General features: G+C 36.9%; 1 protein-coding gene across 1 annotated transcript in view; it reads right to left on the reverse strand.

Annotated features, from left to right (window-relative positions):
- The window catches only part of LOC107668298 (sterol regulatory element-binding protein cleavage-activating protein-like), a 25913-nt gene that overhangs the window by 9062 nt on the left and 1990 nt on the right, over positions 1–14861 (reverse strand). The window contains exons 2-14 of the mRNA XM_016460120.1: positions 10636–10830; positions 8752–8872; positions 6931–7088; positions 6597–6805; positions 6398–6503; positions 6028–6200; positions 4068–4194; positions 3376–3488; positions 2822–2916; positions 2616–2714; positions 2253–2465; positions 1055–1419; positions 788–934 (exon numbers count right to left, since the gene is read on the reverse strand). Of these exons, the coding sequence (XP_016315606.1) occupies positions 788–934; positions 1055–1419; positions 2253–2465; positions 2616–2714; positions 2822–2916; positions 3376–3488; positions 4068–4194; positions 6028–6200; positions 6398–6503; positions 6597–6805; positions 6931–7088; positions 8752–8872; positions 10636–10757 (2048 nt within the window). The 5' untranslated portion in view covers positions 10758–10830. The remainder of the gene's footprint in view (positions 1–787; positions 935–1054; positions 1420–2252; positions 2466–2615; positions 2715–2821; positions 2917–3375; positions 3489–4067; positions 4195–6027; positions 6201–6397; positions 6504–6596; positions 6806–6930; positions 7089–8751; positions 8873–10635; positions 10831–14861) is intronic.

Below are 14861 nucleotides of genomic sequence, written 5' to 3' on the forward strand. Positions count from 1 at the left end.
CCGGTGTCCTGCAGAGTTTAGCTCCAACCCTAATTAAACACACCTGAACCAGCTAATCAAGCTCTTACTAGGCATAGAAACTTCCAGTCAGGTGTGTTGAGCAAGTTGGAGCTAAACTCTGCAGGACACCGGCCCTCCAGGACCGAGTTTGGACAGCCCTGATTTAGACTGTTCAAAAGTTTGGGTTCAGTAAGACTTTTAATGTTTTTAAAAGAAGTCTCTTTGCTTACAAAGGCTACATTTATTTGATTAATAATACAGCAAAAACAGAAATAATCAAATTACACCTTAAAATAACTGTTTTCTATTTTAATATTTTAAAGTAATTTATTCCTGTGATGCAAAGCTGAATTTTCAGCAGCCAACTGAAGACTGGAGTAATGGCTGATGAAAATCCTGCTTTACCGTCACAACAATAAATTACATTTCAAAATATTATTATAATTTAAAATAACTGATTAGTATTTTAACATATTTATCAAAATGTATGTTTTTACAGTATTTTTGGTGAAATAAATGAGCTTTGATGAACATAAGAGACTTCTCATAAACATTAAAAGAAATCCTACAGACCCCAAACTTTTAAATGAAATCAAATAAATAAATAAATAAAATTAAATAAACAAAAACAATAGGAAAGTAGTAATGTATCTTTGTGGCTTAATTTCTTAAACATCTGGTGCATTGTTGCCCATGCTATGGTTAATTTATTATAATAATTCAAACTGAATTAGTGACATTTATAAAAGCAGGTAGAACACCCAAACAGCTGAAGTGTGACACTGACTTGTAGAGTGTGAGGTCTGCCTGTAGATCGGAGGTCTTGATGCTGGGAGGAGGAGCGTGGTGTGTATCCTGGGGATGGCGTGTGTCTATGGCCTCTTGTGGGCTTAGATGGAGCGTGACGGGGATGACTGGAAGAATGCTGATGTACCTGAGGGCAACAGACAGGGGCATAAGTATGTTACACAAAAGACAAAATAAGATTTTAGAAATAAGAAATAAGAAAGGGTCAAAACCATATCATCTATCAAGAAATGAGAGAGTAGCCCACCTCTTTGCAAGAGTGATATTGTAATAGCTAAAGAGTGAGGGCCAGTGGCGGAAAGAAAGCCGCCTCCATAGCTCCTCATCCTCAGGGCCCCAAGTGATCTGGGGGCTGGACACAGGGACAACTTCTGGGCGGGCTGCTCGGTGACCCTGGGATTGGTTTTCGGGTAGAGGAGTGGGTTCAGGGGCAGGAAGCACGCTCAGTGTACTGGTTGGGTCTCCACCAGGAAGCACTGGAGCAACGCCCAGGTGAGGAGGAAGCCCCGCCTCCCCAAGAGGGCTCTGCTCTGACACCTGAGCAGCAAGCAAAGTCCTCAGACCAGCAGGGTCCGTGTAGACCAAGATCCCAATCCAGATCACAGTGCCAACCTATTAAATAAATGGACAACACATTCAGATAAAATAAAACATGCTTTTATGCTTTCTTTCTTTTCTTTTTTACATTTATTTAATTTAGACCAGGGCTGTCCAAACTCGGTCCTGGAGGGCCGGTGTCCTGCAGAGTTTAGCTCCAACTTGCTCAACACACCTGACTGGAAGTTTCTATGCCTAGTAAGAGCTTGATTAGCTGGTTCAGGTGTGTTTAATTAGGGTTGGAGCTAAACTCTGCAGGACACCGGCCCTCCAGGACCGAGTTTGGACAGCCCTGATTTAGACTGTTCAAAAGTTTGGGTTCAGTAAGACTTTTAATGTTTTTAAAAGAAGTCTCTTTGCTTACAAAGGCTACATTTATTTGATTAATAATACAGCAAAAACAGAAATAATCAAATTACACCTTAAAATAACTGTTTTCTATTTTAATATTTTAAAGTAATTTATTCCTGTGATGCAAAGCTGAATTTTCAGCAGCCATTACTACAGCCTTATTATTGATTATTGATAATAATGTTTCTTTTTATTATCAATTTTGAAAACAGTTGTACTGCTTAATATTTTTCAGGATTCTTAGATGGATAGGAAGTTCAAAAGAACAGAATTTATTTGAAATAGAAATATTCTGGAACATTATAAATGTCTTTATGGTACTGTTACTTTATCAATTTAATGCTGACATGGATGAATAAAAGTATTAATTTCTTTAAATTATTTATTTAAAGATTATTGGCCATTATTAATTATTTATTCTTAATATTGCAATTGTGATTGGCGCTGGCTACCAGCTCAAAATGTCGCAATGAATCTTTGAAGGGTGTAATTTTTACCATGATGATTCTCTGTGCCAGGCGAGTGCGGGCTAGGAAGTACACCACCCTGAGCCTCTTGGGCAAGCGGAGGTTCCGGAACGCAGGAGCCTGCAGGGTGATGGTGTGGGGAGAAGGGCGGGGTGGCGGAGGCATCTCTCGTGGACGTAAAGGGCCTGGTTTAGGTGGAGGCATCCCCGCTTCAGCTGGGAGACGCCTGTTCAGGTCAGCCAACTGTTTATATAGAGACGTGAGAGTTGGGGAAGGCGATACAATAAAAATGAACATTCCAGATACTCAAATGAAGCAATGAATGATTCATGTATTTCTTGCGGAACTGTAAAATAAATTTTCCAGAATGTTCTCTGTGTGGGTGGTTCGCACCTCCATGCGGCGGATGTCAATAGACAGCACAGTGGTGAAGAAAAACATCTGCAGGAAGAAGTCCGACACCAGACCGACCACAGCAAACAGACAGAACTCCTACACACATAAGAAAAAGAGGGAAGTGTAAAGTGTTTGCAATCGGGGAACTGTACAACTACCACCAAAAGCAGATCATATATTTCAGTTATTTACAAGAGCTTCACCTGAATTGCTGGCACAAATGTGAAGTATCCAATGAGGATTATGCACAGTTCAGTGGCCATATTCTTCATGATGGACCAGCTCTCATTGCTTAGACCTTAAGACAGAACCAAAAAAAAAGAAAATAAAGAGCTTTGCCAGAGTAGGTGACATTTAATTTGGTCTAAGTTTCCCATCCCATACTTTCAAAAAATTTCAAACTGCACAAGAGGTTGCTAAGGACTTTATGGAAAAAGATTTATTTTTGAATTTTTTGTTTTTTTTTTAGGTCTGTGAAAGTTACCTACAATAAATAAAATGTTCAAAGCAGTATTTTTCAAAAATATGTAGCAATTTTGACATTCTATATTTTTATATATAGTTTTTAAACCTAATCTGCAAATAGTTTAGTGGTAAAAAATAAATTAATATATTATAAAAAACTTTATATGTTGTGTCACTACACAACAGTAAGACTAAATGCTTAGTACTGAATGGGCTGTACTTCTATTAAAAAAAGGACAGAAAAATTCAGTGCACATATTTTAACAGTGCAGATGATTGCATCATCTCTGACCTTGAGCAATACGCAGCTTGACTTCAAGGTCGACAGGCGTTGAAACAACAGACTTGGTGAGGACAAGGACATTTTCCAAACCAATTACCACCACAAGGTAAGGGAAGATTTCCCTGCAGAACAGCAGCAGACAAAACAAATAACCCTTTGAAAATCAAACAAAACTAACCAGAAAGAAAATTGTTTAAATAATGTCTGTTGTGAAAAAAATATGCTACTGTGAAAAAATAAATGTACGTGAGGAACGTGAGGAGCTAGCTCATTATTGATGATAAAATCCTAACAGAAAAATTCACTCTAGCGTTCTGTCATTAGCTGAAGACTTGACTTTCCGTAGCCCTGTTGTATCTTGGATCAACATGGAGTACACATGTGGCCTAGATAGTGTGTATGTATTGACTGCAGCCTGTCCTAGTGAACCAAGTCAAATTTGTTTGGACAGCTTGAGCTCCATACATGCAACTTTATAGGCTAGCGAACAACTATCCCTGCCCACTCAAACACTTCCTGGCAATATAATTCCCCTAAACTGCTATCATTATTATTGACGTCTGGTTATACATCAACCTGCTCAGAGATCAAACAGTGACATTTTAATTCCTGAGGGATTAAGTCTATGGAAGCCCTGTGATACTGATGCACAGAATCATTCTAATGGTATGAATGAAGGTGTGATTTGGCTGAGCTCCTACCCTCCGTTCAGCGTGGGCGTCAGGCCAAACAAGGTGCAGAGTCCCACAGACATGAGCAAAGAGCTGAGAACCGTCACCACAGCAGCCAGCGCCAAGCCCCATTTGGATTTCACCATGTCAATCTTTCCTGTGAAGTGAGAGGCAGGATTATTTTTGTCAAGAGCATTTTACAAAAAACGTCATTGAACTATTGAACATCCATACAAAATGCTGCTGGAAAGAGGGTATGTGAATTCTTGATGCTGAACGTGCTGTTCTGTGGATAATCACCAGGCCAGACTGAAACAACCTTTGGCGAAAGCTCAGTCAGGAACCAAACAGCTATGTTAATCTGAAAGCTTTCTGCTGCCAATTTACTGCTTTTCCCAGAGGCACCTGGAAAAATGTCCAGTTTCATCACTCTGTCATGTTACTTCCTAATATTTTTTTTAATCTATGGAATGATTAATAGAGAAAGAACAGTAGAGAGAGCAGCAGAAAACACTATGAATATTCCCATTTCTGGCAAGCACTATATCTACAATAATTTTGACTGTGCCATTCCCATGAATATAATAAGAGTAATGGACACAAATCAAGGCTCAATAATTTTACACTAGCATAATTCACTACAGAATTTACAACAATTTTCAATACATCACACAAAACCAAATGTTTTCGAGACATAAACAGAGATGTGTGCATATAATCATCCAACATAAGAATATAAGCACTGTTGATAGTTCTGGCAAGTGGCCCAAAACTCTCTTACACTGGTTTGTTGATCTGTGCAAATATCTTCACCGTGAAGGTTACAGAAACTAAATGCACATCAGATACTTCCTGAAAATATGTGGCCCTTTAAATAAAATATTTCTGGAATCTTCTACAAACATGTTAAGAGAACATCACCTATTGTTTAAAAATCACAGACACAGTATGATACTCTGTTCTAACTCCAAGGTCAGAATGTACAGCTGCAACACATTATAGTCCACAACCAGGAAGTTTGTAACACAAAACCAGGAAAAAATACATGGCAACACATTATAGTCCACAACCAGGAAGTTTGTAACACAAAACCAGGAAAAAATACATGTGCACTACAGTTCAAAAGTTTGGTGTTTGGTAATATTTCTTAAGCTTATATATATATATATATATATATATATAAATAATGGTTATATATTGCATATTGCAACCAGTAAGTAAAGGCAAAGATAACACAAACAAAATACAGAAATATCCAAAAAGTATTATAGTATAGTCATAGCATTACATAAATACATATAGAAGCAAGTGCCATATATATATATATATATATATATATATTTATTTATTTATTTATATATCAAAATACAGTAATTTCATGAAATATTATTACACTTTAAAATATTTTTTATTTGAATATATTAAAAACATATATATTTTTTTAAGATTAGCAAATCTTCAAAATTTGAAGATTAGATTAGCAAAGCTAAATTTTAGCAGCATTTATTTGATAAAAAATACATTAGAAATAATTTTGAGAAATATATTAATATAGAAAACAGTTATTTTAAATTGCAATAAAATAAGTTATTTTAAAATGTAATTTATGCCAATGCTTAATTTTCAGCAGCCATTACTCCCATCTTCAGTGTCACATGATTCTTCAGAAATCATTCAAATATCATTCAGATATGCTGATTTGGAGCTCAAAAACATTTCTTATTATTAATATTAATGTTGAAACTGTTGTGCCGATTTATATTTTTCTGGAATTAATGATAATTTTTTTTCAGGATTCTTTAATGAAAGTCAAAAAGACCACCATTTATTTGAAATATAAATAAATTTTAACATGATAAAAGTCTTTACTCTCATTTTAATGATCGATTTAAAGCATCCTTGCTAAATAAAATGATTAATTCCCTAAAAAAATTTGTACTGACCAGGAACAAAATGAATGACACAGAAAATGTATAGAAATGACACTTACGGGTGGAGAAGTAGATATAAGCAAAGAGGATGATGTAGGTGGTGACTAGAGGGATGAGCTCAGCGATGCCTATCTCCTCTTTGAAATGGACGTGCACCATGTGGTCTTCCCGCAGAGTGCAGTTCGCTGAAGGATGAAGCTGTTTCAGGCGGGCTCGAAGACTGGCTACAAACCTGTCCAAAATCTCACACACACACACACACACACACACACACACACACACAGAGAGAGGAGATGTTAAACATTTTTGGAAACTATGATTGGTTCGCTATAAACAATATTAGAACCAAAATTAGATTTTTACAATATCTAGAAAATGTAACGCCTGTCTTTGAAACCACAATTAATTCCAAATATTACAAAGGCTGACCTCGCATCATAGGAGCTTAGTGCAATTGTGATGGTGTATGTCACCACTCTCTTCTTGTTGTACAGGCTTACACCTGTCTGCTTCCCTGGGACACCAAAGAGTAAATCTAAAAATCAAAAATGGGGCCAGTGAGTGCACAGGTTGAGTGGGCAACTTTTAATATGAGCAGAGATTAAATTGCATTTAAGCAGATTCCTGCCTTTCAGAGTGGCTGAAGTATGAAGGCCTTTGGGTTCATGTTGGTGGACTGTCTTCAGGAGGTCTGGATCTGCATCAAACAGGTCACGCCGATTCTGCCAATAGTTGCCAGGGGATACCAGCAGGCAGCCATGCTCTGGAAGGACTGCCTGCATGCGCCGCAACCCTGGCAACAGGTCCGTCACCTGCAAGCACAGTGCCTCCAAACTTCTAAGAAGAGAGACGTGAGGAAAAATGGAAAGAATGAGGTTGAGAAATGTGTGGTAGCAAGCACGAACATAAATGGTTTGAAATCAATCAGCATAAGCTAATAAGTCAGGGTGGGAATCTTAGACCTGTCTGTGTAAACGTGGTTTCTGATCTCCTCCAGAACACTGAAAACGCGCCCAAGGGGAGAGCGGAACACGTCCACAGGAACCAGACTGTTGTCCCATGGTGATACCGCTGCCTTGACCAAGACCTGCTGGATGTAGGCCACCGGAGGACCCCGATACTGCAAGAAAAGCAGCATTTTTAGATTAATAGTATCAGGTCTTCAAAAGAATCTAGACTTTTACATTTTTTTAGTGGTGCTTGACCAAGCTAATTCCATGATGCTGAAGTGTTGCAGGTGGTTGTTTGCTGGCCACAAGTGTAGATGTAACTTTTCATTGCAAGGCAATAGGAATTTTTTTGAATGGTCTTTGTCCACCAGGTGAAATTGTCTTTTTAGGTCTGATAGATAAGAAAAATAACAATACACCTTTTTTCAACATGATTCGATGCCTTATTCATGTCTGTAACAGTGTAGGACAAGCTGCACATCGAGCATTTGCAAGGTTTACAATCTCTAACCAATGTCTGCCTTGGCAACACGACAATAATTCCACAGAAAGGCAACATACTTAAAAATTTTTATATTGAAAACTACCATTCAAACGTTTGGTGTCGGTAAGATTTTTTATTTTTATTTTTTTTAATGTTCACCAAGGCTGTATTTATTTAAAAAAAAAAATAATAATAAAATAAATAATAATAATAATAATAAAGTAAAAACAATTTTAACAATTTTTAACTGCAGTGTCACATGATCCTTCGGGAATCATTCTGATATGCTTATTTGGTGCTCAAGTAATATTTACTATTATTATTATTAATGTTGAAAAAAGTCGTGGCCTAATAGTTAGAGAGTCGGACTCGTAACCCAAAGGATGCAGGTTCGAGTCTCAGGTCCGGCAGGGATTGTAGGGGGGGGGGACTGTCACTGTCATACTAGGCGCTTCAGATCAAAGCCTCAGAGGTCTAACAGCTTCTAACAGCGCTCTTCAATGTCAAAATGACAGAGATATCAAATCAAAGTAGGCGGGGTTTACTGTTCACAGAAGCAGAGTGCGAAGCGTCAGTTTAACGTTAAAGAGAACGAAGTAAGATGAAGCTGCAAATCATTTAATATTAGTCAACTTTTAACAATTCGTTTTACGATAGAAATATTAAATGACTGACAGCTATATTCAGTGATGCAATCGATACTCGATTTTTTTTCTCAAATATGGCCATTTTGAGAGAGAGAGAGAGAGAGAGAGATGTGTAAATTGTCTGCGTCTGTCTCTCTCTCTACAAACAATGAAGCTGAGTTTAGTTACTTAAACAGCGAATTGACCCCCCTCGTTGCTGAGAAATATAATGTAGCGATTCAGTATCGATTAATAAAAATCGCATGGCAGCGCTGACAACAAGTTTATGAGCTTCTGAATGTTACTTTTTGCACAGCGCGATCTCAGATCTCTGTGTGCGAGTGGCGTGTGTGTGTGCACGCGCATCAATTAAAGCAGCACATTAATATAGAATGGTGATTAAACTGAACTGTTTTAATGCATTGGCCTTGTCACACACACACATACAGTGGTGTTCAGTACAGTCACACTGTATATCTGTTATTCAAGAAACTTTTGAAAAGTTAAAAAAACTATTTATGAAAAAAATCTTCAGAAACCATTTTCATGAAAATCAAAAAGGCCTATTGTTTTTTATCGTATCTTTTAAAAATGTTTATGTACAGAATGCATTAAGGGGGGGGGTATTGGCACAGTGGTTAACCAGAAAAATGTAAAATGGCACGTCATGCCGAAAAGGTTGCCGACCCCTGTTGTATATCAAACAAAAGCATTTAATTTTACCCAATCAGGGCGCTCAGACAGGTCACCCTGAGACTCATGGGATGGGATCGAGTAATCTCGTACTCCAGTGGTGAACTCGACAGGCCCTGTTCCTGGAAGAGGCAGCTTCAGCAGAGGGTAACTGTAAAAGAAAGCATAGTTAAAGCATGGAACAATAAATCAATCTTTTTTTCAAATTCAAACTGCATTCCTCAAAGACACGGTACCTCCAAATGGAGGAATGGCCTTCTCATGATGAAGAGCCCTTACAAGGTCCATAAAACAAATCATATACTGTATGAATGAAAAGGGTGATAAGTATGCAAAGTGTTGTTTTTTGCATTTTTACTGACAGTTTTATAGCATTCAATCAGTCAGTCACAGGTACAGCAAGAGTGAACTTAAAATGTAAAACTGCACCAGGAGGGAGCACAGATCAGTATGATTAACTTGTCATCTGTGATATCCTCAGGCAAGCTCTGCAAAAGCTAAGGATAGTAAAAACAAGAATTTTACACTTTCTAGGAAAAATGATTGCTCAAGACCCACAATACTGCCTGCAGTACAAACACTGGAGGGCTGGTAAACTCTCCAGATGGATGATCAAACCAGCTCCTACTTTTCACAAAAGGAACATCTGATACTCCCCTTTAAAGTGCTTGAAAAGCCCTGAATATCCCCCACCCACAACAGCAGTGTTAAAGAGAGGAGCACAGACTGAGGAGAATACGGTTTAAAACACATGACACTGCTGACATCAATGAAAACAGAAGGTTGTTGTGTAAAATACATTACACCTGGAATCTCTTAAGTGTGCTTTTCTTAACATGGCTCATCCTCCTTTCATGGCTTAAATAAGCCTGTTTTAGTGAAGAAGCGTTTTATAAAGGATGACAATCAAACTAAATATTCCTTTCAGGTAAGAATCTTAAATGGATACATTTTTTGCCTATTGTTTTACTTATTTTTCTTAAACTGGCAACCATGAGCACACACTTTCTCTGCAATGAGAATTTAAAATGATGAGAATGAGAATATAAAAAGCAATTATTATATGAAAATACCTGCAAACATAAGGAATTTAGCGAGCTTAGAGATGATGAATTTTGTAGGCCAAAACTTAGAAACGAGTTAGCATTTTAGCATATTTTAGAACCAGGGTAATGCTAACTTCTTCAAAAAATACATCACTGCAGCACATAGAAGACGTTCATTGTAAGTGCATTAATGTACATACAAACTGAGGGACAAATCAATATAATTTTGTGTGCTTAATTTCTGTTCAATTCATTATATTCTTTTATTATCTGTCTTGAGGCTGAGTCAAGCTATTCTGTGTAACTGCCCAGTACCTTCTCTTCTCTAGCTGAGAAAGAACACAGATGTCCATAGTGGCAAGTAGTTGCCACCTTCACAAAGCCTACTTCTGTTCCTCCAGGCAGCTGTAGACACTGGGCTGTTTCTCTGAGAGAAATGTTCACACACTCACTCTTTTCCTCATGGATTTTGCCCCGTTTTTGACGCATCAGAGATTTAATTCACATTTTGCTGACGGAGGGTAAAAGAAAAGCGTTTCCTCCAGCTCAGTTCTCCACTTTTGTGCTTGTGCTACACAGTCCTCCTGGCACAATCTTGCATTCGAATCAAACTGTGCAAAACAACCGACCACAAGCCAACTTCCTTCCTTTGTTGCCCTCTCTCATCCTTTTACACCCGAAAACATCCCACTCACAGATTTGTACGGATAAGCTGCTTTTCCTAACCCACAGAAGTACATAAAGTACTTCAACCTTGAGAGAAGCCATCAGAGCTGTGGCCTACTGGCCATTGTGTCCCTGATTAGTTTAAATCTCGCTCCAATCCCATTACTTCCTGTTTGAATCAATATCATGACTGCAGACTCACCAGCAGGTCAGGATGCTGGCAGATGTGAAGAGAATGATGGGAACTGGGTAGGAGGCGCATAGCAGGCCGTGCCGGTAGAAGGTGGCCGAGATGTTCTGCCGAAGCCGCTCTCTCACCATCATCCTGGGGGGAGGGGTCAGCTGATGGCCATCGAGTCTGCGTGTGCGGCCAGGGCACCGGCGGGCATCCAGGGATCTGCGCATACAAGCATGTACATAACTACTCTTGGATCTCATTCATTGTGATGTGAAGGATGTGTTTTTTCCTCTTACTGATAAAACCCAAAAGCTTTTTTATCACTTTAGAGCACATTGTGCATATTAAAAGCATTATCATATATATATATATAGTAGATTATGGCAAGCTTTATTGCTATTCATCACAAACAGTATAAAAACATTCACATGCCAACATAAAACTTATGTATTATGATTCTGACATGACACGAGCCAGCAAATGATACATAAAACCAAGCAGAAGCACTTAACAAGATTCAATTCATTAACATTAAATTATTATTTTATTAAATTCATTAAATTAATTACCATATACAACATTTTATAGCATTTATTAATTACGTTAATGTTAATGTATAAATACATTATTGATCATTGGTACTTTAAATAAAAAACTAACTTGAATGAATACAACATAAATGTGTTAGTATATGTACACTACAAAAAAAAGTTAAAATATTTACAGTAGAAAATTTACCAAATATCTTCATGGAACATGATCTTTACTTAATATCCTAATGATTTTTGGCATAAAAGAAAAATCAATAATTTTGACCCATTTAATGTATTTTTGGCTATTGCTACAAATATACCCCAGTGACTTAAGACTGGTTTTGTGGTCCAGGGTCACATTTATATTCAGCAAGGATGCATTCAATTGATCACAAGTGAGAGTAAAGACATTTATAATGTTAAAATATTTTAATAAATGCCGTTCTTTTTAACATTCATCAAAGAATCCTGAAAAAGATGTATCACTGCTTCAACAAAAATATTACTAATATTAAAGAAATATAAAAATGGAACTAAATAAGCATATTACAATGATTGCTGAAGGACCATGTGACACTGGAGGCTGGAGTAATGACTGCTGAAAATTCAACTTCCAAGCCATCACAGGAATGAATTACATTTAAAAATATATTAAAATAGAAAACAGTTATTTTACATAGCAATAATATTTCACAATAATACTGTTTCTATAGTATTTTTAGTCAAATAAATGCAGCCTTGTTGAACATAAGAGACTTCTTTTAAAAATCTTACCAACTAACAATTTTTGAATGGTAGTGTAGACATTAAAACCCCACCTTGATTAACAAAATGCTAAAAGAGTCTTGTTCATGGTTAGTTTATGATAACATTATTTACTGCATTGGGTAACGATTTAAACTTACTGCAGTGCGTTACCAACCAAACAAACCCCTTAAACACATCTCTGCCAACAGCTAGCCAGCTAGCAGATCATTCTTTAGAAAACCTATCTGTTAGAATTAACCCTTTGCCCAGAGGTAGTTTCTGGACTTTCAAACTCTGAAACCAGAGGGTTCAAGGTTTATACTGGCGCTCTATGGTTTACAAAGTCTAGCTCTTTTTTTGTCATCGGGTGCCCCTGTGACTACACCACAGAGCACAAACTTCCCCCCGGAATTGACCTCCTGAGTGGCTACCGTTCATGCATTTCTATAAATATTACATAAACAAGATGACACATACAGCCTCACAGAATGCTACACAGTACACATGTAATACTCAAGTTTGTGGGCAACTTTCATAACACATGATGCAAGAAAAAAACAGACTGAGAAAGAACTATGATGTGCCAAACACTTCACTGAAAAAAGAACTGATTTTAATCAAAGCAAAGGTCAACAACTTTTACATGATGATATCAATGCAATGTTCTCTTTTTATTAGATCCAAGTGCCACTCTCCTTTCAAACCAGCAAAGCAAGCTATTTTGGCAGATATTTCAAGAGATATGCTGAGATGAGTTGCAGAAATTTCACCAAAAGGATCAAACTGAACCTTCAAATGCCTTAAATGAATAGTTAACTTAAAAATGAATAATCTGTAATGTACTCACTCTCATATCATTCAAAAATCTTTCTTCGGTAGAATACAAAAGGAGAAACATTCAAGTTTGTGCTGGTCACCCTTTTTATGCAATTTTAATTAATTCAATAAATAAATTTTTTAAATGATCAATTTCATAGTACCTTAGGATTGTTATATATACAATATTGCCAGAGCATCAATACACACAATAAAAGCAGTGAATATAAGAACAGAATTAAAAATAAAAATAAAATTAGAATTGTCAGTAATTGTATAAAAATAACAACAACAATAATTTGTCACAAAATAAAAAAGCTAATGCAGATTTTGTGGTCAACAAATAACAACAAACTTTTTTTTTTTAAACAAACTTTTATAAGACTTATAGAACAGTAGTCATAAGAAACACTTATATGATACTTTTATTATTTATTTGCATCCTTCCTGAAGCTTGAAACCCCAATTTTTGCAGCATTTAATTGTATGGAAAAGATCAAATAACACAGACCTGTTTGTCTGTGCACATTTCATGCACATTTGAAAGACATGAGAGTGAATAAATTAATGATGAAAGAATTTGCCATTTGGGATCAATTATTCCTATTTATCCAAGCTTAAGAGTTCCTTTCCCATTCCAGCATAGATGGTTAAAGGGGTCATATGATGCGATTTCAATTGTTCCTTTCTCTTTGGAGTGTTACAAGCTCTTGGTGCATAAAGAAGATCTGTAAAGTTGCAAAGACTAAAGTCTCAAATCCAAAGAGATATTCTTTATAAAAGTTCACCGTGGACGAAGCGGAGTCCAGTCTGGGGTCGTCACATGTGGTTGCCGCTACTTCGTCGAATCCGCCAGCCGCGCCGTTCTCAAGCCCGCCGCCTCTGCTCACTCTAGCCCGGCCTCAGCTCACGCTAGGCCGCTGTGTGTTTCGTTGTGAAAGCTAAACTACTTTGTTTGGTCTTCCAAAAGAGGACACGACTACAAATCAGTGGTTAAGTTAGGGCTGAACGATTAATTGCATTTGCGATAATAAGTTTTGCTTTGGACAGAACCATCAAAACAATGACAAACAGTTCAAGATTAACAGCGTATGACATATTTTCTCCCAGCAATGCTTTTATTCACATAGGGCACTGAAAATACACCAGTTAATATCGGTTTCCAAAATGAAGGCAATTAAAAACTACAAATCTGACATTAAATGAAAACATCAAGATCACCTCATGTATTAAAAAAGACTGAGATTTAGGTGCCTTTAAACTTCAGGATATCAAACTTCTACAGTCTCTGCTGGATTTATGTCTGCATCAGAATGTTCCACTGTAAATTATCTGACTTTAAATCTACTAAACAGCTGTCCGGGATATCTGCCTGCTCACTTTCACTTCCCCAAAAAATAGGCCTATCTTTCAAAATCAATACCAGAGTAAATTATTCAAAAAATCTAAATAATTTTTTCACATTTTGATTTTAATTTAATTTCTTGCAAAATATTTAAAAAATATAATTTATTTAATTTCATCCAAAAAGAGATCAACCTATATTTTGATCTATACAATACAGATTATTATATGTTTGTTTCTGATAACCGATTTTTAATCATCGATCTCTTATGTCCAAAGCAGAAAAAAACGAAATTAAAGACACTTAAGAAAAAACTGAATTAACTTAACTTAAAGGGTTAGTTCACCCAAAAATGAAAATTAGCCTGCGTTTTACTCACCCCCAAGGCATCCTAGGTGTATATGGCTTTCTTCTTTCAGACGAATCCAGTCGGAGTTATATTAAAAAATTGTCTTTGATCTTTCAAGCTGTTTAATGCCACTCAGCGGGTGTTGCATTGTTTCAGTCCAAAAGAAAGTTCAGTCCAAAAGTTTCTCACACGGCTCCGGGGGGTGAACAAAGGCCTTTTGTAGCGAATCAATGTGTTTTTGTAAGAAAAATATCCATATTCAAAACGTAATAATCACTTGAATCTAGCTTGCGCTCACTGTTGTAAACGGAAGCAGTTCCGGGGGAATGATGTATGAGGTCGGCTTTGCGCATGCGCCGCTCAGAAGTGCCGCACGCGGAAACGCAACGGAGAGATCAAAACAAAACAACGGTCAAGAATTAGAAGTACAAAACGAGGATTTGTAAAGAAGAATGTCGGA

This window comes from Sinocyclocheilus anshuiensis, unplaced genomic scaffold (genome assembly GCF_001515605.1).
Source record: "Sinocyclocheilus anshuiensis isolate Anshui unplaced genomic scaffold, SAMN03320099.WGS_v1.1 scaffold1623, whole genome shotgun sequence".
Lineage (NCBI taxonomy): Eukaryota > Metazoa > Chordata > Actinopteri > Cypriniformes > Cyprinidae > Sinocyclocheilus > Sinocyclocheilus anshuiensis.